This window comes from Vulpes lagopus, chromosome 2 (assembly GCF_018345385.1).
Source record: "Vulpes lagopus strain Blue_001 chromosome 2, ASM1834538v1, whole genome shotgun sequence".
NCBI classification, from domain to species: Eukaryota; Metazoa; Chordata; class Mammalia; order Carnivora; family Canidae; genus Vulpes; species Vulpes lagopus.
Genome location: NC_054825.1, coordinates 19,009,634 through 19,035,954, shown reverse-complemented (window position 1 = coordinate 19,035,954; position 26,321 = coordinate 19,009,634). Strand labels below are relative to the sequence as shown.

At 36.1% G+C, this 26,321-nt stretch overlaps 3 protein-coding genes across 4 annotated transcripts in view; 2 read left to right on the top strand and 1 right to left on the bottom strand.

Moving 5' to 3' along the window:
- PDCD4 (programmed cell death 4) overlaps nucleotides 1-10,566 on the top strand; it is a 28,949-nt gene extending 18,383 nt beyond the window's left edge. For both annotated transcript variants that reach the window (XM_041745259.1, XM_041745260.1), the window contains exons 6-12: nucleotides 109-330; nucleotides 1,992-2,089; nucleotides 3,159-3,273; nucleotides 6,353-6,460; nucleotides 6,708-6,818; nucleotides 7,669-7,808; nucleotides 9,838-10,566. In XM_041745259.1, the coding sequence (XP_041601193.1) occupies nucleotides 109-330; nucleotides 1,992-2,089; nucleotides 3,159-3,273; nucleotides 6,353-6,460; nucleotides 6,708-6,818; nucleotides 7,669-7,808; nucleotides 9,838-9,898 (855 nt within the window). In that variant the 3' untranslated portion in view covers nucleotides 9,899-10,566. The remainder of the gene's footprint in view (nucleotides 1-108; nucleotides 331-1,991; nucleotides 2,090-3,158; nucleotides 3,274-6,352; nucleotides 6,461-6,707; nucleotides 6,819-7,668; nucleotides 7,809-9,837) is intronic.
- A 1,033-nt stretch (nucleotides 10,567-11,599) lies between these two features.
- On the bottom strand, nucleotides 11,600-26,195 carry BBIP1 (BBSome interacting protein 1). The gene is made up of 4 exons (XM_041745261.1): nucleotides 26,041-26,195; nucleotides 25,167-25,251; nucleotides 12,644-12,721; nucleotides 11,600-11,956 (listed from the first exon to the last, which is right to left on the bottom strand). Exons 3-4 carry the CDS (start codon nucleotides 12,687-12,689, stop codon nucleotides 11,790-11,792), a joined length of 213 nt encoding a protein of 70 aa, XP_041601195.1. The 5' UTR covers nucleotides 12,690-12,721; nucleotides 25,167-25,251; nucleotides 26,041-26,195; the 3' UTR covers nucleotides 11,600-11,789.
- Nucleotides 25,806-26,321, top strand: part of SHOC2 (SHOC2 leucine rich repeat scaffold protein) — a 92,883-nt gene continuing 92,367 nt past the window's right edge. The window contains exon 1 of the mRNA XM_041745254.1: nucleotides 25,806-25,938. The gene's annotated coding sequence lies outside the window, so the exon portion shown is untranslated. The remainder of the gene's footprint in view (nucleotides 25,939-26,321) is intronic.

Below are 26,321 nucleotides of genomic sequence, written 5' to 3'. Positions count from 1 at the left end.
AAAAGGTAAGGATATATGGATAAAATCTTGAATTTTCAAAAATAAAATTATATTGAATCAAAGGCAATTGACATACTTTTTAGTTTTTTTTTTTTCCTTTTTTAATAGGAAATGCTAAGAGATTTAAACCTTGGTGAAATGAAGAGTGGGGTACCAGTGTTGGCAGTGTCCTTGGCATTGGAGGGAAAGGCTAGTCATAGAGAAATGACATCTAAGCTGCTTTCTGACCTTTGTGGGACAGTAATGAGCACAAATGATGTAGAAAAATCATTTGACAAATTATTGAAAGATCTACCTGAACTGGCATTGGATACTCCTAGAGCACCACAGGTTTGTGGCTCTTCTTTTTATTCATTCTCTTCCCCACTACACTTCCAATTATAGAAATAATTCATGTTCCTTGGAAATTTTAGTAGATAAAGAGGACAAAATGACCTGTATTTTTTACCACACAAAAATAGCCCTCTGACATTTTAGTGTATTTTTGTCTAGCTGTTTTTCTTTTTCTTTTTCAAACACAGTTTTCATCATACTATAATTTTATATTTTGCTTTTCCACCCATGCTCTGTACAGTTTGTAGTTCATTGCTTTTGCTGTCTTTATATTCTCTATTATATGTGATTAAGCTATTGTATGAGCTAGGATTTTAAAAATATGTAGATTGTTATAATTGAAGATTGAATTGGCTTGAGTGATGTTTACTATAAAAAGAATCATAAAAAAAGAATCATAAATAAGTCTGTTTTCTTTTATAGCTTTGTGGGGAAATAATTAGAAAATTCATGATTTATGTTGCTGTTTAGATTCTGTTCTCAGAGCCTTATATTTTTATTAGATTTGATACATGCTGATACTATAATGTGACTTTCTGGTTTGAAAATGAAAATGTGTGAAATTGTTGCTATTGACCAAAGTTTTAAATCAAGGTAGGAGTTTAATTTAGGAATAGAGTTATAGGTCAGTTAATTGTTTCTGTTATACTGTTTCTGTTATACTTTCCTATGACTGATGGTAGTCTGTGTAAGGTATTGAGCTATGATTCAGGTATGGACTTTTTTTTTGCTTTTTGTAGCAATACTCATATTAAAAAACTGATTACATAAATACATATTATAGAATTTTTGAAAAAATAAAGTCAAAAGGAAGAAAGGCCAGCAAAAATAACCTTTGTTAATTAACATTTTGGTGTTAAATCTGTTTTACTTTCTGTGGGTATGATTTTTTATGTATGATTTTTATATATCCTTGCATTTTTTGTTTTAAAAATGAAATTATACTGTATGTGCTATTTTATAAACTTCATTTTTCTTACACCATAAAATGTGGTAAATGTATTCCCTAATGACCACATAGTATACCATCTTATGTATCATTTAACCATACCCTTATTGTTGGACTCTAGAGTCGTTTCTAATTTTTGTAAGCAATAATGCTATGAAAAGGAGTGCCTGGCTGGTTCAATCTGTGGAATAGGTGACTTTTGGTCTCAGGGTCATGAGCTCAAGTCTTACATTGGATGTGGAGCTGACTTTAACAACAGCAAAAAGAAATAATTCTGTGAATATACTTTTAGATAGAAACTTCTACACAAAGTTTTCTCCATACAATAAATTACTTTGATCAAAGAATTTTTGAGAAAACCTAGTCCTATGTTTTTGTTTGATTCTAGAAGAGAGTTTTCTCTTGAATTAGGCCATTGGCTTAACAAATATTTTTGACTATACTATGTTTCAGGCAGGTATTGGGAAATTCAGTATTGAGCAAAACTGATGTGTGTCTGCCCCATGGTACTTATCTTGAAGGTTAAGATGTGGGAGCATAAGCCAACCATAACTAGCAGGTGCTAAATTGACGTCTTTGAATGTTCCGACATGTCTTAGATATTGACTGTGTAATTCAGTCAGTCTTCATCATTGGTGTGTTTAGAAATTGTGTCCTGTAAAGGTTTATTTTAGGGTGTTTTATATAGCTTTTTTTTTTCTTATTGTAGTTGGTGGGCCAGTTTATTGCTAGAGCTGTTGGAGATGGAATTTTATGTAATACCTATATTGATAGTTACAAAGGAACTGTAGATTGTGTACAGGCTAGGTAAGTAAATTAATTTTCCTACTTAGAATTTCAAAAGGGGAAAATTCTACAGGATTTATTGAAATGATATTTGAATTAATCAGACATTGTAGACATCTGTCATTTGTGTGCATTCTCCATGCTAAAATTGAGAGATTGTTGACATGATATTAACAGGAAGAAGATATATTATAATGTAGAAGTTTGGGATCTTAGCTAAACCATCAGCTACCTTTATGTCACACCTCTCTTCCCTGGGCCTCAGTTTCCTTATTTATAAAATGGAAGATTGCACTGAGAATATTTAAGGTCTGTTCAAGATTTTACATTCTGTAATTATTTAATATTCTGATAAGATGGATAGTATTAACAAAGGAGCCCTATTTCCTATTTTATATTTATCTGCTACAGCAATATTAGGAAATAGTGTTTTTTCACTCTTGGTCTTTGGTATAATTTAAGCTAAATGTAATATTTGGGAGTCATCTGTATGATTTTTAGAATTTTCTAGAAACATAGATTTGGTCCTAGCCGTGTATTAGATCTTAGGTATAGATCTTAACTTAATTTTTTAGGACTATACAGATCAGAGTACAGTGATTGCCCTGGTGGGAAGGCGTAGATCTATGTAAAAGTTAAGTTTTATGCAAAATGTTTTTTCTTAGTATAATTATTTTGTAATAAGTTTAGTTTTTTTTGACTGAGAAATAAAAATGAGTATGAGAATAATGAAAAAAGTAACTTTTTTTTTTTTTTTTGCTCCCAACTTTTTATTTTAAAAAGTTGCTTTTTAAAAGACTTTTGAGTTGCTTTTATGTTACAAGAAAACTTTTAGGGATGCCTGGGTGGCTCAGCAGTTGAGCATCTGCCTTTGGCTTAGGGTGTGATCCTAGGGTCCAGGGTCAAGTCCCACATCAGGCTCCTTGAAGGGAGCCTGCTTCTCCCTCTGCGTATGTCTCTGCTTCTCTCTCTGTGTCTCTCATGAGTAAATAAATAAAATCTTAAAAAAACACAAACTTTTAAGTCAGCCTCAAACATGTCCAAGTTGTCACAAATATTTGTTGTTATTGTGTTTTTTTTTTTTTGGTAGAGCTGCTCTGGACAAGGCTACTGTGCTCCTGAGTATGTCTAAAGGTGGAAAGCGCAAAGATAGCGTGTGGGGTTCTGGAGGTGGACAGCAGTCTGTTAATCATCTTGTTAAAGAGGTAACTACTGGGTATTGTCTTTAACTTAATTTACATGTATTTTTTTTAGGGAAGTAAACTATGCCCTCTAGCTGGCATTTTTGCAGAGAAAAATTAAGTTCAGGCTTAAAGCTACTGATGGAAAATTGGATAACCTTCGTATATTTGGCTTTATACCCTGGTGCTATAAATTATACAATAATTATATAATTGTTATTAAATTTTTATGGTTTCTGACTTAAAAGTAAGACTAAGTTAAAAAGGCTTTCAAAGGAGGGCTGTATTTGAACCTCAAAGGAATGCCTGAAATCCTTTTTATATTGATATTTAAAATTTTTTAGATACTGTCAAAATAAGACTTCCTATTTTGTAGTTACTCAATAAAGAACTATATTTTTATATATTAATAATTTGAAACTGGATACTCTTAGATTATAAGTGATGAATTATGAACACTAGGGTAGATCAGAGTAGTAAATTTTTGTAAGGAAATTCACTACCTGTATGCATGCTTTAAAAGTAAAAATTATTTATTGCATTAAAATGCAAGATTTATAATCTATGGATTTTTTTTTTCTGGCAATAAAGTAATATTCTGTAACAGGAAACGAGAAAAGGTAATCTTATTTGCAGATTGTTAAGAAAATTAGAAGATTTATAGCTCATGTGCTTCTGATTTTTGAGTATAATCTTTTCATGTGACTAGAGTTTTGATATTTAATCTTTTAATGATAATGCGTTTCTAGTTTGGGGGTTAAGGAGCTGAAAGTACAGATTTTTGACCAGTTTGCTTTTCTATATCTTAAGGTAGATAAGCTGGTGTTTGTAATATCATGATCGCAATATTTGCTTTTAAAAAAATTTTCAAGTCGTTAGGAAGATTGAGGTATAAACACAGTCAAGATATCGGCATTTTGTCAAGAAAATTACATAAAAGGCATCTAGATGGGAAAGGAAGAAGTAAAACTATTTGTTCTCAGATGACATGTTCTGTATACAGAAAATCTGAATCTACAAAAAAAAAAAAAAAAAAGAAAACAACCAAACTGTCAACAAAATAAATGAATTCAAGGTTGTAGAATATAAGATCAATATACAATATTCAGTTCTAGTTCTATACACTAGCAATGAATGATATGAAGTGAAATTAAGAAACAGTTGCTTTTACAATAGAATTAAAAGAATACTAAAATGCTTAAGAATAAATTTAACAAAAGAAGTGCAGTTCTTGTACACAAAAACTGCAAAACATTGTTGAAATGAATTACACCTAAATAAGTAGAAAGATATCCAAATATCCTGTGTTTATGGATTGGAAGACATAATATCGTTAAGATGGTAATGGTCAGAGCACCTGGCTTTCTCAGGTGGAGGAGCTTGTGACTCTTGCTCTCAGGATTATGAGTTTGAGCCCCATATTGGGTGTAGAGATTACTAAGAAAAAAAAAAAACTTAAAAAAAAAAAGATGGCAGTACTCCCTTAAAATTAGTATTTTGAGAGACTGCCAAACTATTTTATGTGAATTATCTCAACCAAAAAATAGTCAAGATAAAAGTTGAAATAAAACTACCAATATAGGAGTGTGAGGTTGACATGATCTGGATTTTCATTTATTTTTACATGGGAGGATAGTTGGACCAAGAGGACTTTTAGAAATGTATACATGTTTTTATAATTTATCATTCTAGGGCACATGGGTGGCTCAGTGGTTGAGCATCTGCTTTTGGCTCAGGGCATCCTGGGATCAAGTCCTACATCAGGTTCCCCACAGGGAGCCTGCTTCTCCCTCTGCCTGGGTTTCTCCCTCTCTCTGTGTCTCTCATGAATAAATAAATAAAATATTAAAAAAATAATTATTCTAGAAAAATGCATGGAACCCGATAGGAAACATTTAAATACTTTGAGTTGCATAACAAAGTTATAAAACTATAATAAGTAATATAATTTAAATAATAAATGTATTACCTTATAATTATAAAAACACTTTAGTCAAATGCCATGCTTTAAATGTTTACTTTCCTAAAGCAGGATAATAGGAATTATTAGGATGTTTTCTATTGATCAAATTTTATTTTACCTTTCATGAAAATACATTGCAGGAGTTGAAGTCAAAGAGACTTAAATGAGATTATTTAACAGCCCGCATTCATTGAGCATGTACTGGGTGCAGAGGTGATTTTAACAGGCAGTTAAAACTATAGGGAAGAACATTCTGATTGAAGTGCTTGTGCTGGAAAACTTTTTCACCTTTTCTCTGGAGTCATAGAGGTTATTGTGTTTGAACAAGAAAGTCAAGTCTTGCCTCTTTAGCTACAACTAGAAGCAGAATTGCTGATGAACATCTTAGATAATGGGTTTCAAATCCTTAGCTGTAGAGAAAAGAGAAAGTATATAAACATTTTGCTCTGTATAGTAAAGCTCTATTATCATCACTCATTTTTTGGCTGCTAGTGCACTGTTTAAGGTCATCCTGATGGAAGTGAAAGTTTGTGACACTTTATTAAAAATATATTTTGAGACTTTCAGTCAGTGCCCTCTAGTGGTCTTTAAAATCCCTTGTTTTATAGTGAGCACTGAAGTACTATGGTTACAACTCAAGCCACGTACATCTAAAGACTACTAGATCTCAGTGATCATTAAGACACACTGAAGCACTGTATTCTCTTTATAATTATGAACCACTTAAAAATTGGAGGTTTACTTTTTAATTATGAAAAAAACTTGTAATAGTGTCAAGTCTCTATGTTCTTACACAGCTGTTTGTGATCTGCTTTGAGAGTAAATAAATCGTATAGGCAAAAAGCAGTTATTTTTGGTAAAAATTAGGAATTTTAGGGGTGCCTTGGTTGCTTAGTTGGTTGAGCATCAGAATTTTGGTTTTGGTTCAGGTCCTGGTCTGGCATTTGTGGGATGGAGCCCCACCACGGGTTCTGTGCTGGGTGTGGAGTTTGCTTCAGATTCTTTCTCCCTCTGGCCTTTGCCCCTCTGTGCAGCATGTGCGTGGGCACGTTCACGCTCTCTCTCTAAAAAAATGAATGAATAAAATCTTTAAAAAATAAAAATTAGGAATTCTAACATTTCAATTTTTAAATTTGATAGATTGATATGCTGCTGAAAGAGTATTTACTCTCTGGAGACATATCTGAAGCTGAACATTGCCTTAAGGAATTGGAAGTACCTCATTTTCACCATGAGCTTGTATATGAAGTAAGATTACTTTGACATTCCAAAGAGAATTATTAAGTGTTCCTTTTTGAACCATCATGACTTAATGCTTCTTTAGGAGTATATGTCTTTTTTTTTCCTTTTTTAAAAATTTAATGTTCAGGGAGTAAGTTTTTAAAAAATTTTTGTAATGATTATAATTACATACCAGACAAAAGCTATCTGATACATTTTAGGAGCAGTTTCTTACATGAATTAATGACCAAACATTCGTTCATTCAATTTTTAGGCCATTGTAATGGTTTTAGAGTCAACTGGAGAAAGTACATTTAAGATGATTTTGGATTTATTAAAATCTCTTTGGAAATCTTCTACCATTACTCTAGACCAAATGAAAAGAGTAAGTATAACATTTTGAATACTTTTTAGACTTATACCTTAAATGTAAAATGTTTGAATAAAGATTATGAGTTGTCAATGAAATGTTCTTTTAGGTATGTTTAATAGTACTGTGCCTATAGAGTTGTTTTTTTTGTTTTTAATGGTTGTGGTTATTTGACCTCTTGTAGCCATTTCTTGGAACGCAACACTTTATTGGGTTTTTTAACTTTTTTTTTTTTTTAATTTATTTATGATAGTCACAGAGAAAGAGAGAGAGAGAGAGAGAGAGAGAGAGAGAGAGAGAGAGGGGCAGAGACACAGGCAGAGGGAGAAGCAGGCTCCATGCACCAGGAGCCTGATGTGGGACTCGATCCCGGGTCTCCAGGATCGCGCCCTGGGCCAAAGCAGGCGCTAAACCGCTGCGCCACCCAGGGATCCCCTAACTTTTTTTTTTTTTTTTAAGATGTGATTGTTCTTCCTCAGGAGTTCTGTTTTTAAGTTATGATAGTTTCTATTTTATATCTGGCAACAAACATGAACATGATCTTTTAACAAATATACTTTAAAGCATTTAATTTATTCATATTGGTGAGATTCTTGTCTTACATTTTTAAAAAGTGTGGTAAGTGTATATAGAGAAGTAGATAGTGAAGAAATATGTCCAATGTCTGAAATCTACCTAAGCTCTTTCGAGAGAACAGTTTTAAAGAAAATATACGTACTATTTTTCAAGGATCAGATCTGGATTAGATCAGTCTAATTTTATGGACATTTAAGGCCTTAACTGTAGCTTGATGACGGTGATGGGTTGTATGGCATTATGTATTTCATTTGGGCTAACAATTCTGTATATAATTTTATTGTTTTAGGGTTATGAGAGAATTTACAATGAAATTCCGGACATTAATCTGGATGTCCCACATTCATACTCTGTACTTGAGCGATTTGTAGAAGAATGTTTTCAGGCTGGAATAATTTCCAAACAACTCAGAGATCTTTGTCCTTCGAGGTATGTTATTACTTTTTCCACGTAAAATATTGGTGGCATGTTTGGAAGGCTAAGGTAATTTTCTGTCATTCCAGAAAAATAACACTATCTCCCCTGAAGCCACTCAAGAGTGAAAATCATCTGTTGTGAGCATATGGGAAAACAAGGGCGAAGTTTATTTTGCCCTTGGGCAAAGGGGTACTTCATGAACCCTTGGTTCATTGGAAGGAAACTAACTCTGTGTAATAGTTCTTTGTACTAGGTTCTGTTCTAAGTAGTTGAAATATTCAGAGTAGATATTATTTGCCAGTAAGATGAGAAAATTGAGGTTTAAAAAAAAAAGAAAAAAGAAAATTGAGGTTTAAGGAAGTGTAATATACCTTTTCTAAGGTCACACGTAGTAGAGGCCAAGGATGAATCCTTACCTTTCCTGGCTTCAAAGATGTAGGCTCCCTCCTGTACTCCATGTAGCTTCTTTTTGCTCCTTCATGGAATGGAGAATTGAGGCTAATTGGACAAGTGTGTGTGCATGATTCTTTGGAGATGATCTATTTGCACTACTAGGATCTCTTTGAGATATTGATGAATTTTTTTGTGGCTAAAAGAAAGCTTATAATGAAGTTTATAAATAAATAGATATAAATGATAGGCTTGTGTACATCTGCTTTATGAACATTTTGTTTTTGTAATTTTTAATCTGAAAAAATTACAAAGCTTTGTCTGTTTTTATTGAAGTGGATTGTGAGAATTAAATCTCAGAAAAATAGTTCCTGGTAGTGTCTTTTGCTTTACAAAATTTAGAAGCCATTAAGAGAGGAGAACGGCTTTAATGGCTTTGATAAAAATGTTTGAAAATATAGGTCTCTAAAAATATGTAAATAGATCTCTGCTTGGTGACGGCATCATTTATGTGCCAAGTAGTATATACAAGTAAAAACTGTCAACTTTGGTAAGAGTTCTTGCTTCTTGCTACTTACTGCTTTGTTCCCCATTTCAGTTTCCTAATATTATGTCTGAAGCTTTTATGTGCAGGAAAATGTAGCTGATTTCTACTTAGACTATGAAAAGGGGTCAGCACTTTGGCACTAGCTTTTTAAGATTTTCAGCCTCTGTTCACAAGTCTAACTGGTCATTTCTATTGTGGCTTTTACTCTCACGGATCAGTTAAGGAGATACCTAAATGTTCTTTTTATGCCATAGAATTTTGACTTTTTAATCCTCTACCCATTAGCTTAGTTGAGTGAAGTGCATATTTGTGTGTGGTATTGAATGCTTGCGCATGTTGGTCTAGGGTCAGAGAATGAGGGCTAGTCCTGAGCAAACTGTTTTCCACTTATTGCTTTAGGCTGCTGATCAACTGTTGCTACTGCTTATAGCTACATGCAGCCTAAGTGTAGTTACAGTATGAAGCAAGGCCTCTTGAGTTTGAAATAGCAGGAATCCCGAAATGGGGCATAGAACAGAATTAATTGGGTGTAGTTACAGTATGAAGCAAGGCCTCTTGAGTTTGAAATAGCAGGAATCCCGAAATGGGGCATAGAACACAATTAATTGGGTTCTGATTTGTTTGTCCATGTACAGGTTATGGCTTTTCTACATTTGATGGAAAATTACAAAAATTTTTAAACATGGATGTTTTCATAGGTTCTGTAGCTCTAGTTTGCATAATTCCAAATCATATTGTCTTTGACTCATGTTTAGTTTTTAAATACTAAAAGCATAATTGAAGGAAATATTAAAATTCTAAATAGCATGTTTGCTTTATATTTTAACTTTAACATGACTCCATTTGGACAATGAACTTATTTCAATAATTAAGCTTTTATATAACTAAAAACTGCTTAGATTAGCAAGTTCATTTAATTTGTTATATTCTAGGATATATAGCAGGGAAACAGTCTTTTTCAAAAGAATTAGAGGCACGCTCACTTTTTTTCTTTTTTTTTAACGTAATGACTAACCAAAAGAACCCATGGGCTTTCTTTTGTTTCTTTTTGGTCTTTAGTCAAAATTGGTATCCATTTTCATGTTTGTGTTCTTTCCGTTACAGGGGCAGAAAACGTTTTGTAAGTGAAGGAGATGGAGGTCGTCTTAAACCAGAAAGCTACTGAATATAAGAACTCTTACAGTCTTAGATGTTATTAAAAAATATAAATATATCTGAATTGTAAGAGTTAGCACAGGTGTTTTGTTTTTGTGTGTTTTTTTTTTTTTTTAAGCACTTGTTTTTGGGTACAAGGCATTTCTGAAATTTTATAAACTTACAATTTAAGGGGAATTTTTAAAGGAAATGTTTTCTTTTCTTTTTTTTTTTTGAGGGACAGAAGAGTAACCACTTCTTAAGTGGAATATTCTCATAAGCTACCTTTTGTAAGTGCCATGTTTATGCCCTAATCATTCCAAGTTTTGCATTGATGTCTGACTGCCACTCCTTTCTTTCAAGGACAGTGTTTTTGTAGTAAAATCACTGGTTTATACAAAGCTTTATTTAGGGGGTGAAGTTAAGCTGCTAAAAACCCCATGTTGGCTGCTGCTGTTGGAATACTGTGCTTTGGGAGAAAAAAAAAAAAGGAAAAAAGTTATTTCTTTGTCTTAAAGAATTTTAAGAAAATGAGTTAGTCATAAGACTTATTCATTTTTCCAGGGAACATATTGATTGGTCTTAAAGACTAGACAGTTAGATAAATGGTGGCTGGAACATCTATTTTTCTACAAAACTGGAAAAATGAACCCGGTTCTAAAAGAATGTATGACAAAATAAAACATGTGAAGCAGTGTTGATTCTTTATTGGGAGTACATTTATTTTAGGCCTTTTTAAAAACTTTTATCTTACACAGCAAATTTTAAATCCTATCGAGGAGCATATTTGAAGCTAGTGAATTTAAACTTTGGTCTTTGCAAACTTTTAAATCAAAAAGTATAATAGTAAATTCTTTTAATATCTGTGGGAAATGCATACATGTTTTTTGATCTTATCTATAAAGCTCAATGAAATTTGTAAAATATATCTTTCATCATTCTTGTTACTACTACTGTTTGTGTTATAAAAAATTATCTTCAGAGACTCAAAAAATTTTGCATTTATTCAGTGTCTGAGAAGATAGTAGCTACCAATAAGTAATAGTTCTCTAAAGAATGAGCACATTTCTAACCTCTTTTGCAGAGTCTAATTATTCAGCAAGGCCTCAAGGTCTATGCTAATTTAAATTTTCTATCACTGATTGTAGCAACCAGCCGAGAATTATATTCAGAATTTACAAAGGTATTCTTAGGAATATGCCTGTTACAGGGTTAGGCAGTCTCTTAGAACTAAAACTCCAAATTTAATGTTCATATTTATCTCATGGGCTCTTTCAAGTGCCTATTTTTTTCTATTTTTAGGGTTTTGTGTTTGATACCTGGATGGTAAGAGGTAGCATGGTAATTCTTCAGTCCTTAAAATCAGTATCATTAAAAGCTCAGGGACTACTTGATAAGTGAAGGTTTCTTAAAAGTCAATTTAAGAAATAACAATTTTGTCATTATTGGTAGGACCAGTTGGTCAGGCAAAATAGCCTTAAACATGAAACACAAAATTCATAATACAAGTTTTAAAATTAAGTAATAATGTAAAAGCCTAATAAGAACACTTTGTATGAGATTAGAATGTATCTTCAAATTCAGTTTTTAATAAACATGTAAAGATTATCTGAATATAGAAGTTGCATTTAGTCACTTGTGCCTAAGAATGTTATCTACAAGACTGATAGTAGGAATGGTGAACAGTAATTTACGTTCTAAAAACTTGAGTTAAAAAAAAACAACTATAAAATTTGGGTTCAAAGTTTTTTAATTACTCAAAGTACAATACAAACCAGAGTGTCTAAATTCACAAGTTTCATTAGTCTCGGGTATTTTTAATATTATTTAAAAGTACTGTTAGTTTCACTGTCTTCAGCACACAGATGCAAATAATTGTCTGTTAATAGTAAGGTAGGTATTCTGTAAAAGTGCTAAGCTATTCAGTGAGTGATTTGCTGTTGTTCTTTTTCTGCCATTTCTTGTTGGCGAATCGTATCCTGGGCTGCTTGCTGCATTTTCTCCAGTTTTTCCAGAGTCAGAGATTTTAAGGGTAAAAGTTTGGGTTTACACAGCACCATTGTGGTTATATCTTCCACTGACAACTGCCCTAAGTTTAAAAAGAAATAATTTAGTGAGATGACTCAGTTGTATGGTGGTTTGAATTAGCTAGAACGAAGGTCTAAAGACTTAATCTACTGTCAATGAAAACTCTTGTTTTCAGTTACTTCAAATATATCAACATTTAATACTAGGGAGTTCATAAGGATGACATTTTTAACTTCCTGCCTAAGATTCTAAGCTATCTATGAGAGAGAACATTTTGTGTCAGATGTTTAATTTGCAAAAAGACTTAGGAGAAATACATAGTGCATAAGAGTACTTAGTAAAAGTATGATATTAATTTAATACGAATATTCATTACTGAATGTTGAACTTAAACCGTCAGCCTTTAACAAATGCTTGACATGGGTTTCTTTTCCCCCACTTTCAGACCTTACTTAACATTATGGTCAATTATAATACTACTTTTTTTCACTGAAAATTTCATATTTTGAGTATAACAGGATTTTTAGGTTTAAGAAATTGCTTCACTTGTCATCCTTTTGCTGGAGAAAAAAGTAATAGATGAGTTCTAACTCCCTAAAAGCAGCATAATAAAAGGGACAGTAAATATGGCATACAGGATGCAAGAGTTACAAATTTTAGCTAATGGGCCTGCTATCTGCTATTCCTGCTACTTTTTATTTAGGGTTCCTATAATATTCCATGACCTAAGTATTTGTGATTTAGATACCTTGTTTTGGAAGAACTTCGCGGAACATGGACTTCATTTCCGCCATATCTGAATTGTTGGATACAGCTAAGTCTTTTCCTTCAAAGAGAAATCATTAATATTCAAGAATTAATTTACAAAGCATACTGCTTGAGGTATTTCCATTGTAGTTTAAGAAGTAAAATCACCTGGGTGTTATGCTATATGTTGGCAAACTGAACTCCAATAAAAAAAAATTAAAAAAAGTAAAATCACAATTCCTATAGAAGATGAACTATCTTATCCTTGCATAATTTTTGTACTAATTTCCTGTGGGTCTTTTCATTGAAACAAAATTGAGTGAGTTCACATAAGCATTTAGGTCTTGTCAACATTCTTTAATCAGTGGAGGTGTTAGTTTGTAAGGCTACATGTTCTAAATTTTTTTCCCTTGTGAAAAATTGGTAGGACTTCATTTTTTAAGTCACAATTACCTGATACCAGCTGAAGAAAACCAAAAGCATTTATATGTGGCCATTTGGTTAACGGATAGCATCTCCCAGAATGAATGAATGAATGATGTATCAGGTAAAAAATATTACCATTTGGAAAGTGGGGGAAGGCAGGTAGTTAGAAAAAAGAGGAGGTAGTAGGTGCACATTCCCACATTTTTCTTTCTCCCTGATGTCTACTTTAATCCCTTTGCTATAATGACAAGCTTTATAGGATCAGTTACTGGCTACACAGCTGACATCTGTAAAGAAGCAGTACAAATGGGTGAAACTGGCTCTTGAACAAGTGAGAGGTTTGCTTTCGGTTTATTACTTTCCTGTATTAGAGGGATACTATATGCTAAAGTGCCAGCAAATACCTTCACCCTGAGTATTTTGTTAAGACAGCAGCGTGTACCAACTGGCTGATGACATTTGTTTGCAGGGTTACATTCCAGATTACTGCTATGCTGTGTATTCAAGGTATACTGGACTGTAATGTGTAGCATGATTCTTTTCCAAACACGGATGCTTCTCCAGACAGTCCCACCTCTTCTGTGATATTTCACCATAGTGATGCAACCTTACCATGTGCCTTTCACAACATCACCACAGAAGATTTATTATTTATAAAGTGGTGATGCTGGCATGATGCCTGTCTACCGCCCACTGCAAATTAGTCTTAATCAAGTGAAGCTGCTTCTGGTCTCAGTCCCACTCTCCCACTACTTTGACATTTGTAATAAAAGCTTCCTACTCTATCCACGAAGCCTCTTCTTTCTTGTTCAAATTCCTTTTCTGGAACATCTTAAGTCCTGAAGAACCTCTATCTGTTTTCCAGAACTTTTGTCATTAGAATTTACCTCTACACTGCTCTTTTTGGGAGTGAAGATGAAATAGGGACTGGACCAGGAATAAAGCAACTCATCACTAACTGGAATCTGAGATTATTGCAATAAGCAGCTACTTTAGAATGCATAACTTCTGCCACATTCTATTCTTTTTTTTTTTTTTTTAAAGATTTATTTATTTATGATAGAGGGAAGGAGGGGGCAGAGACATAGGAGGGAGAAGCAGGCTCCATGCCAAGAGCCCGATGTGGGACTCGATCCCAGGTCTCCAGGATTGCGCCCTGGGCCAAAGGCAGGCGCTTAACTGCTGAGCCACCAGGGATCCCCATGCCACATTCTATTCTTGTTACCTAGGCCTGCCAGTAGTACTTAGTGATCATTTCCCCTCCCTTTTTTTCCACATTTATGTTGAAGGCTAATAACTGCAGATCCGTCATTAGTCTGAATATAGCTATAATAAAAAACAGCCTCTCCACTAAAACAGCATAATGAAAATATTCACTAGGCTTTATTTGGTGCAAATCTGACATAATATGCTAACAGGGAGGACAGATATTACAGATATTGATAAATGTGAAGGGAATATAATAAAATTTTTTTATCACCAAATTTCTTACTAGCAAAACAGTGGATGAACCACTATATAGAGTTGCAACTCCAGCTACTCAGAACTCTATGGCTATCCTTTTGTTCTCTCATAATCTTTCACATCCAAAATATGGTCTGAGGAAAACAATGAAACTTGGTGCTCAACCAAACCTTAGTTCTCCGTTTCACTAAGCTGCCATTGTTACTGTAAAGGGTGTGGGGCCAAAGGCCTGGTAGGGAGTGGGTTGGGTCTGGTGTGGGGAAGATCAGCGCCAGCAGTCACTTGCCTGGGTGGAGTGTCTGCTTTACTAGGGTTGGTTATTGTCCTAGGCTTCCCCGCTAGGCATTGGCGGGAGAGAAACAGGAAGGGAAGGGCTAAAATAAGCAAGGTGGTGATTGGATGGCCCTCGTTGGTAAGGCTATATTGTCTTGATAATTAACTGCCCAGATAGTCCACAGGAGTAAGGGACTTTCTTTACCAGGTGGCCTGCTGATAGCCAGACATGGGTGGTGTAATGTGCCCTATGGAGTTGTGATTGCTCCTAAGGGTAATTATTATGTATGATAAGTGCGTAACACTAGGAAATAGGGTCAAAGAAAAACCATACCAGCCATGACTGAAATTCATGTGTATCATACCAGTGCCATGTCAGTCAGTTCAATGAGTATGTGTGTCTGAGTGCCTGGCTGGCTCAGAAGAGTATACAACTCTTTTTTATTTTTTATTTTTTTGAGCAGACAACTCTTGATCTTGGGATTGTGAATTTGAGTCCCACGCTAGGTGTAGAGATGACTTAAAAATAATATCTTAAAAAAATTCGTGTCTATAACATGCAAAGCACTGTTCCTTAGTGAACAAAACATGAAACCCAAAACTTTTTGGAGCTTACACTCTAGAGTATGGAGTGAAATAATATAATTTTATAGTAAGTGCCATAGAAAATTAAATAGTTTAAGAGGATTTAGGAGTGCTGGGGGGGGGGTACTGCATTTTAAGTAGGAAAATGATGGATTCATTATAAAGGTGAAAATCACTGTGACCTCATTTTGGTGCATGTTACATTTTTTGAAATTGCAAAAAAGCCAAAAGCCTGATAGTATCTAGAGTTAGAGAAGGCACAGGGAAATGGGCAGTTTGGTGGGTGGGTTTCCTGATACAGGTTTTTTTTTTTTTTAGAGGGATACTTTGTAGTATCTATTAATATTTTGTATTTTCTACTACAGCTAAATATGCACGTTTTCTTTGATTCAAATGTTCTACTTCTAGTAACAAGCTCTAAACAATGCACCAGTGTATAAAGATCTACGAATAAGAATGCTCATTAAAGCACTGCACTGAATAGTAAAATGCTTAGCAATATGTCAAAGGCTAAAGAAATTATGGAGCAGCCATAATTTGCAAGACTTTAAAATGATACATTTATCAAGGTATATTTTTAAGAGAAAACATAACATTTGCAGAAGTAAAATTCTTACACTAATAGAACCCAAATTTTAATGCTTAGAGAATACAATGTCAATCATTTTTTGAAGCTCCTGGTATGGGTAATTGGAAAATAATGTTTCCTTTTCCCTCATAGTTTCTTTAGTTTGTAATTTGTCCCAGAAATAATGGTTTTGATAGTACATTTCAAAGTCATGATGAAGTTAAGCAAACTTGGAGCCATTGACTTGGATGCCTAAGATTAATGCAGAAGAACTTGGAGGGAAACCAAATCTTTGTCATGAGATATTTTACTAAGCTGTGGGAGTGGGAGCTAAAAGACACTTAAAATCTAGGAAGGGTTACACTTTAAATCAATCAAACCCATACTGATATCATAAATTAATCTTACAACTTGGACAAGTTAAAAATTTCTGAGGTGATTTAGTTTGATACTAGAACTAACTTATGTGTGAGACTGGTAAAGAGCACTAAAGTGTTCTTTTGAACCCTGAGAATATATGTTAGTGGTCCTCAGATTTTATGTTTATATAACACCCACAGAAAAATTAAAAAACTAGGTAAACTAAGTTTTTTCTTTACAAATTTCTAAATGACATATAAATTTATCATTAAGTTCAAATAGTTATAAAGATATAATTTCCAGCATATTTAAAAATACCATTACATTAGTCTTTGAAAACATAGCCAATATAATCTAAGTATCATAAAAGTTTGACAGCTATTATCATCCATAATAAAAAGAACTCTTTAAGTCAGAAATTTCACATCTTTTTTCTCCCTAAACCTCTAGTATCGTTCCACTTAATTTTATGTATTTTCATACTGAAACATATTTTAATGGTTTATTTTCCTACCATATTTCTCTACAAAAATGTTTATAAACCAACATGGGTCCTGAACTCATGACCCTGCGATCAAGACCTGAGCTGAGATAGGAGTCAGATAGTCAACCGACTGAGCCACCCAGGCACCTCAACAACGTTTATGAATTTAAACGAAAAACTAAAATATTCTGGATTGAGTAATTCTAATTATTAGTGGAAAACTATCAAAACAAGTTACATACACATGGATAAAATAATTACTGAAGATGAAAAATAAGGTTAATGGCTCTATATCTGTTAATAAGGACAGAGCTTTAAAAATAAATACTGGACAGTAAAGACTGGAGTAGAATGGATATTCTTTTCAGGACAAGGGAATTATTCTTTCAGAGTGGAAAATAAATGTTAGCATAATAGGAATTTGGGATCATATGTTCCTTTGCAAACATATTTTCAACAAACATACCAAATACCTATAAATGTGGCAGCCACAGCTAAATGAAGGAGATACAGTGGATAAGAAGCAGTTCTCTTTGAGGAGTTTGGGGGAGGAAAAGGAGGAGAAAGAGAACATGTAAATAAATAATTACAATTGAATATAACCAACTTTAATAAAAGCATGTGTATTGTGCCTTAAGAAACCAGAACCATAAATAACTTGGTTTAGGATAGGTGACAGTGGCTGGTCTTTGAAGAACTACTAAATGTGATACTAGAGTTAGTCCCCCAAGCATGAATCGGGGTTTACTATGCAGAGAAGCAGCTGTGTAGCAAGGAGACAGTGTTCTAGATAAAGTGAACAAGATGCTCAGAGTCATTAAAAGAAAAAAAAAATCTAGGCAAATGACTAGAATACAGAGTACAGTGTACATATAGTATATGTACTGTGGTGGGACTGACAAGGTGGAGGCCAGTTCAACCTTAAGTGCCATGCCTGAGTTTGGGCTTTATATTCTATAGACAGAAGGGAGCTAATTGGATGGCTCCGAGTGGGTAGGTGACATACAATTAGTTTTTTGGAAACACATTCTAGACAAAAAGGAAAAACTGAAGAGATACTAGAGGCAGAGAGATCAATAAGGAAGCTATAATTATTTAGGTAAGATGATGAGGGTATGAACAAAAGCAGTGATAACAAGCATCAAGAGGAAAAGATACAAGAGGTGTTAAAGGATATAAGAAGTTGAGATTCAAACATCCTCCACTATTTCCCTCATCCCCCACAACCTCTGGGTGATAAATGATCAAGGATGACTGAGATTTCAAGCTAATATTTCTGAGTGAATAATGAAGGTATTAATAGAAGTTGAGAACACAGAAGAGGTACAGGTTAAGGAGGGGAGGATAAAGACCAAGAATCAGGTACACTGGGTATGGAAGTCCAAAAGGAAGGCAAAAAGGACTGGATGCCCAGAGAATCAATGGTACAGTAGTATAAGCTATAGAAATGAATATTATCGGGATCCCTGGGTGGCGCAGCGGTTTGGCGCCTGCCTTTGGCCCAGGGCGCGATCCTGGAGACCCCGGATCGAATCCCACGTCGGGCTGCTGGTGCATGGAGCCCGCTTCTCCCTCTGCCTGTGTCTCTGCCTCTCTCTCTCTCTCTCTCTCTCTGTGACTATCATAAATAAATAAATAAAAAAAATTGAAAAAAAAATCTTTAAAAAAGAAATGAATATTATCACCTAAGAAGGATATGGAAAGATGTCAGATGGTGGTAGGATAGGTGGTAAAAAGACATGAATACAGTGTAGTGGGTAAGAGAAGGATATGGAGTCAGGTTAGTTATTTAAACAAGTTTATTTTCTAAGCTTTAGTTTCATCTGGAAAATAAAGCTTATAATGGCACTAACTTTAGACAGTATATTAAACGACATAATTCATTATCAGTCCCTACCACCTGGTAAAATTCAATGGATATCAATGATTCTGTGTTAAGCCATTACAATACTGTCATAAACTTAGATTCTTAGAAAAAATAAGTCTTTGACGTGTATTAAGAGTTATAGAGGCTTATTATTAAAACAGAGTGGAGAAAAACTCATAGGGAAGCAGGAACACTTTATTAGAATTCTCCACTCATCTCCTTTGCATCTGTATTGCCTTATAGGTCATCTTAAAGAAAGAACAGTTTCAATACCCAGAAATCTACTTTAGCTTCTTTCCTTTAGCATCATGGCTCTTAAATTTTAGTTTGCTTAAGAATAACAATGTTTTAGTACAAAATCATGTATTTTAACTACACTGACATTTTAAGAGATTTTCTACAGTAATTCTGAAAATAAACAACTTTCACCCGAAGAGGTGATTTTAGAATTGAAGTACCCATTTACCCATCTCCCACTGCATCTCCTAATACATATATACATATACTGAATTTAACTAAGACCAGGTCTAGGAAAAGTGATTTTGTCAAATATCACATAACTGGTAAGTGAAGAAACAGGATTTGAATTCATGTCTGCCTGACTCCAAAGCCATGGTTTCTTTAGTTTTCTCTGTGCTGCATCTGTTGGAATGGCCTGATGATCCTAGACAGATTTAGTATGGAGCCCCACTGCAGGAACGTGACCATTTAAGAAAATGTTAGAAAAGAGGAAAGATTATGGTATGTAGAAGCCAATGAAGGATAAAGTAACACGGAATCTTCAGGTTCTACTGAAATGGGCAGTTTTAAACCACTAATGACCTCTGCAGAGGAGGAGGAACGTAAAAAAGAGTAAATCTCGGATAAACATGTAAGTGCAGCATATTGACTAAAGCCCTGCATTTTGTTCTCTCTGCTATAGCTTTAACCAACATGCTGTTTTTCTTTCTCTCAATTTCCCTCTTCTTAATTTGAGGATTCAGCATTCCAGTTGTCATATATGATACCATCCTGAAAGAAATATCTTAGTAGGAAGAAATACTGCTTCTTGTCTGTGGATTTTGTTTATAGTATTAGTATTATTTTTAAAAGAGGATGTCACTGGAAATTTCAAATCTCAAGCTTAATTAGAAATATACAACACTGGGGATCTCTGGGTGGCTTGGGGGTTTAGCGCCTGCCTTTGGCCCAGGGCGCGATCCTGGAGTCCCGGGATCGAGGTCCGCGTCGGGCTCCCTGCATGGAGCCTGCTTCTCCCTCTGCCTGTGTCTCTGCTTCTGTCTCTCTGTCTATCATGAATAAATAAATAAATAAATCTTAAAAAAAAAAAAAAAGAAATATACGACACTTTAAAAGCTTACATGTTTTGCATCTTCCCCAACCCCCTACCAGATTAGTTTACAGGAGAATATAGTGATGAGAACAAGATCATGGGTTAAATAGTCAAAAGACTGTTAGCTTTAGATGGCACACTATTTCATCTAATCATCTGGAAAAACATAGGCTACAGTCATACAAGGGGCAGACAGAGAAGGGGGATAGGTTACTAAAATCCAAATTTCATTCATGGTCACTCAAAGCATATACATATAGATTAGAAATATCAAAATGAGGGGCACCTGGCTGGCTCAGTCAGGAGAGCATGTGACTCTTGGTCTCAGGGTTTTGAGTTCAAGCCCCATGCTGTGGGTAGACATTACTTAAAAAAAATACAATCTTGGGGCACCTGGGTAGCTCAGTGGTTAAGTGTCTACCTTTGGCTCAGGTAATGATCCTGGGGTCAAATCCTTAATGGGGCTCCCCCCAGGGAGCCTGCTTCTCCCTCTGCCTATGTCTCTGCCTCTCTCTCTGTGTCTCACATGAATAAATAAGATCTTTAAAAAAAATACAAAATTAAAATACAAATATCAAAATGAAACATACTGTGAATGCCAATGCCAAGTCTTTGTTTTTAGAAATGTTTAAGACAAGATTTGGATGTTTTTAAAACTGTCTTCCTAGGTCATACTAAAATCTCCTTAGTCTAATGTCTGATCTTTGTGAGGAGCCCCAAGGAGCCACTTTGTGGGTCAATGTGATTATCTTCCCTATGTGCCTACCACTCCAACTTGCCATTAGTTCTTCAACATAATGCTTTTCTCCCTCTATTAATCTATCTTAAACTTATCAGCTTATTCTAATTGTAAAAAAACTACATTTTTAAAGTTTGAAATCGAATGCTTCAGAGTGTTCTAGGATTCCAAGTATTTTAAACAAGCTATGATAATAAAGTCTAATGTAAAATTTAAAACAGAAGCTTGTACTGGAGGGTTTTCTTTTTTCTTTTTTTTGGATTAATCTATTTTACATTTATACTTCAAGTGGGATACAGGGTTCTACTCTAGCTCTACTGTTAACTAGCATGATCCTGAATACATTTCTTAACCAATTATAGGTTTGATTTTCTCATAAAAAGCATGTTTATTATCTATCCTGGGTTGCAAGATTCAAGTAAAAAGTAGATGTAAAAGTGCTTAGAAATACAGCGTGACATTTATTATTCCAGGTTTTTCATATCATCATAAAATAACGGATGTAATAATGGACTGTTTTAGATTTTCCATTAAGTACCTTCTGACTCTAAAAATTCTTCGAATCCTTATCAACACTATAGTACCTGTAAGACAGCATGAGCTATTTAAAGATATTTTCCTTTAAAAATTTGTTATGTTTTTTACTTTTAAAGGGCATGTGCTGGGGCACATGGGTGACTCAGTTGGTTAAGCGTCTGCCTTTAGCTGAGGTCATGATCTCAACGTTCTGGATGCGAGCCCCACATCAGGCTCCTTGCTCAGTGGGAAGTCTGCTTCTCCCTCTCCCTCTGCCCCCTGCTCATTTTCCTCTTGCTCTATCTCAAGTAAATAAATAAATAAATAAATAAATAAATATTTTAAAGATTTTACTCATTTATTTGAGAGACAATGTGTGAGCACAAGCAGGGGGAGCAGCAGAGGATGAGGGAGAAGAAGCAGTCTTTCCACTGAGCAGGGAGCCCTGCTAGGGACACTGGATCCCAGGTCCCTGAGATATGACCTGAGCTGAAGGCAGATGCTCAACCCACTGAGCCACCCAGGTGTCCCAAATAAAATCTTAGGAAAAAAAGCATGTGCTGCCAAACTATTCCCTTAAAAAAAACAAAAAACAAAACAAAACTTTTTTTGAAAGAAATATTTTTAAAAGATTTGAGAGAGCATGTGCACTAGCACAAATGCGTGGAGGAGGAGAGGCAAAGGGAGAAGAGAATCTTAGGCAGACTCCTCACTGAACACAGAGCCCAATGTGGGGGCTTAATCTCATAATCCCAGCCCAAACCAAGAGTCAGATGCTTAACTAACTGCACCACCCAGGTGCCCCAGTAAATACATATTTTAAAAATATGATAAAGCAAATGTATTTCACAATATGATTCAAGGCTGAGAAACTGGACAAGTTTTTAAGCTGGTGGCAAATAAAAACTTTTAAAATTATAATCGAAGGAATGGAAGCTTAGTGTACATAAGAATCTATCTTATGTACATTACATAAGATAGATCTTTTTGATGGAGGTGACAAGTATGACAAGTGGCTTGTTGCTTAACCTAGAAAAATAAATGCACCTGAAATAAGGCAAAATATATTTCTAAGTATTTTCAGACTCTAGCCTATTTTCATGTAAGTGTCAATCTTATTTTCATGTAAGAAACAAAGGTCATAAACTGGTAGCTTTTGGTCCTATGCAGTTAAATGTCTTCCTGGCTCGCTAAATGTTTAAAAAGTATTTGAACCAATGTTTAAAAATCAGAAGATTTCACTTAAAGTCCAAATTTCAGCTCCTCTTGACAAATCTGGCAACACTGGGCCCATATTCCCATATGGCAAAATTTGGCCAGGGCTGGGAAGTAATGTCCCATTTGGATGAACATGGGGAGTCCTCTAGTCCCCTCTACTGCCTATTGTTCCATCTCCCTTACCATCTCCATTGCTACAGGCACTTGACTTCAAAACTTCAGAAGAATACAGAACCACTATAACACATTATAGGCCAAATGTCCTATTTTTATCATTAATAGGTATTAAGAAACAAAAATACAATCTTTGAGAACTGAGGGAGATGCCAAAAGCAATGTGTTTATGTGAAGGACAATAAAGGATAATTTTTGGTGAATATTTATTCATTTAGATCCTTTTAAGTAAATTCAATCTGCTCAGTACAGGTTGTGGATGGCTACGCAGAAATAGTAGGAAAAATATGAAACATTTTGTTTTTTTTCAAGACTTAGATTGATAGGTGAATTTTCTTTCTTTCTTTTCTTAAATATTTATTTATTCATGAGTGAGGCAGAGACAATAAAGGGAGAAGCAGGCTCCTTGCAGGGAGCCTGATGAGGTACTTGATCCTTAGACCAGGATCACGCTTTAAGCCAAAGGCAGATGCTCAACTGCTGAGCCACTCAGGAGTCTTGATAGATGAATTTTCAAACAGATTAGATTTCTGAATGTAAACTAACATGAAGAAAAGGTGAAGGAGGGAGCCCCAAAAGAAAGTGTTTTTCAGCAGATATATAGTAGTAATGTTAATTCTCACTCAAGCGGCTGCCTACTTGCTAGCAGAGCTTAATTTGGACTGATAATATTCATCTGGAGATGCCAAATAACATCATATGTCATGTAGTTGGAAACTATACTAGTTCTATTCTGTTTTGCTATCTGGCATCTGCTGGTAGAAAAATGTTGCAACATGTTCAATTTGGCTAATTAATTTAGACTCATGTGAATAAAATGTGCGTTGTCTAGCTTCTGAACTGTGCCTAGGCCTAAGAACAGGAACTGTTCTTCTTGGATGAACTTGGATGATGCCACCGGTTCTGGTATACTTCACTAGCAGACACTACTATTAAGTTAATAGAAAATGACACATCCTACTCACACAAAATACCAGATGGCCAGCAGTTGCCTTGGTATCTGCTTTGATAACATCAAGATTCATCTGTATTTGAATTGCAGGGCCCACACATCTTTCATCAACAATCCTCAGGGTGCCAGGAGTTGAAACTCATGAAACTGTGCTGACATCAGTACACTGCTGCAGATTATATCGCATCAGCTCCAAGTGTCGGCAAAGTAGCAGCAACACTTTACTATAGGCAGACAGTCCAGGACGCTAGCACTTACTCTTCATAGACAGGAAGATTAAACGCTAAACCCTTCTTTGTAGGATACCACAGGAGGTAGTGTGTGCAGAGAAGTGGGATGGATTTATTTATTTATTTATTTCTGTGGGACGGATTTAACTAGCAACATATGACATGGGTAGATACAGTTATTTGAGAAGGCTTAATCATGATTGGCAAAGTATGAATACTGTAAAGTATTCTTGCAAAATAAGCGGAATTTAATCAAGCCTCTAGATCAACTTCTGACTTACAAGAAATAAGAAAAAAGGAGACATTCAAAAACACCTTTGGCTTGAACTTTTTAAAATGACAATGTTACAGGGGAAAAAAAGATAAGGGAGTTGCTCTAGATTAAGGATTATGGATTACAACACCCATATACAATACATAAACCTTGACAGGATCCTGAATTTTGTTGCAGAACCTATTAACTTCTTTAGTTGTGATAATGATAACATGTTTTGCAGAACTTTATAATTGTTAGGGAGTATATTTTGGAAATCTTAGAGATGTCTGCTTAACAATAGGTGTCTGTAACCTATTTCCAATAATTTAATGACAATGGCATGAAAATAAGGATGAAATAAATATGGCAAAACGTGGGGCACCTGAGTGTTTCAGTGGTTGAGCGTCTGCCTTTGGCTCAGGTTGTGATCATGGGGTTCTGGGATTGAGTCCTGCATCAGGCTCCCTGCAGGGGACCTGCTTCTCCCTCTGCCTCTCTCTAATGTTTATTATATTCTTTTGACTTTTTTATGCCCAATTTTTTTTTTTAATTGAGGGAAGAAATCATGTTGGAAAGACTTCAGAGGGGAAATCTAAGAAAAGGTTGAGTAACAAGAGCAACGCTGCATTTGATCGACTGAAGCTGGCAGTGTCTTAGGCACCCGGCAGACACCAAATATATACAATCTTTTTAGTAGTATTTACCAAAACAGTATCATGTGCAGGATAAAGATGATAAGACAAAATCATTCCATTCAGATGTAAACACAGCAGTGAAGCTAAAAACATAAGCAGCTGTTATATAAAATAGTGGTTGTCATTAAAGAAGCATAAAAAGTGCTAGGTAAGCACAGAAGAAATGACTTCCTGTTGGAGACAATCTGGAAACACATCTCCAAGGATGAGTGGGGCATGGAAACAGTCACAAAGGGTTAGTGCTTCAATGATTAATTTTGGAAGAAACAAGAGTAGTTAGTTCATTTTGGCTAAAGCATGGGTAGGTAGTATGGGAAGCAGAAAGGAGAAAAGGCAGGTCTGCACCCTTGTTGGCTGGCTGGGCAAATACAATTCTCCATTTACCTGAAAGTTCTCCCGGTCTTCTCCCCGGCAACCGTAGGCACCCGACCCGGTACGACCAAGATGACTTAGGGTCCTTGACTCAGGCCTACGGAAGAAACCGTTTGCACGATACAACGTGTGAAGGCACGACGGCATTTCTGAGCATATTCACAAGCATTACGTTGTCTAATAAAGCGTGGACGTGGGGGGGTAGGACGGGACACCTTCGCCCAGAACCGCAGTCATTGCTTTACAAGCGCCCGGAGGAGGAGAAACCAAAGGGACGACATTCAGAACGTGAAGACGGGAGGCGGGAAAAGAGACTTGGCGGGGTTGCCGCTGCGGTGGCGGACCCCCCCTTCCTTCCTCGGTGGCGACGGAAAACGATTTCCTGGAGCTCCAGAACCCGCCGTCCTGCGAAGGTCGGGGCGGGGGAGGGGCGCGGTCGGGAGCCCCGGCCCCCGGGAGCCACGAGCTCTGCCCCGCGGCCTCGCCCCCCGGGCACCTCGGGGGGCGGGGGTGGGGCGGCCGCCGCCAGGCCCTCCCGGAAAGAAACCCTCCTCCGGCGGAAGCGGCTGTGAGCTCGGCGCCCCTCCTCGGCGCTCCGTCCCCCGCGGGCCGCCTCGCGGGCCAGGGCCGACGCACCGTCCCCCCACTTTGCGCCCCCCGGGGTGCCGGGGCGGGGGGCGCTCTGGCTCTTCCCACCCTTCCGCCATGACCCCATTCAGAAGTGCCAAATGCAGCTTCCGGGCAGGACAGGGCCTTTCGGAACCCTGACCTCTTGTCCACCTAGGTAAGTGACCAGACGTCCCAGCACCATAAGGGGCAGGAAGCCTGCGCCTTCCTCTCCCCCAGGCCGGGCAGGTAGTTCAGAGTATGAATTAAGCTGTCTGACCTGGGATGTCTGGTCACCTTCAGTCCTTTTTCGGGCCTACTTGCAGATTTCTCTCTTCCCAGACGGCTCGACTGTTGCCCAGGGCAACGGTGAGATTTTTTTTTTTTTTTTTTTTTGGGGGGGAAGGGAAAACTACGTCACACTGGAGACCGGGAGGCCAGGAAACTCCGTGCCATTATCCGTTATGGCTGCCTTAGCTTCAACAGTAACTTCCGGTGGGGAGTTGTCCCTCTACCCTGCTGGAGGCTTACTCGGTGGCTCGGCCGGCCAGCGGCGCCCAG

Coding starts and splice junctions, on each gene's coding strand:
- BBIP1 (XM_041745261.1), bottom strand. CDS start 12,689: ATGGCGGAAATGAAGTCCATGTTCCGCGAAGTTCTTCCAAAACAAG. Junction 11,957..12,643: donor CGAAGTTCTTCCAAAACAAG/GTATCTAAATCA, acceptor TTTTAAACTTAG/GGCAGTTGTCAGTGGAAGAT.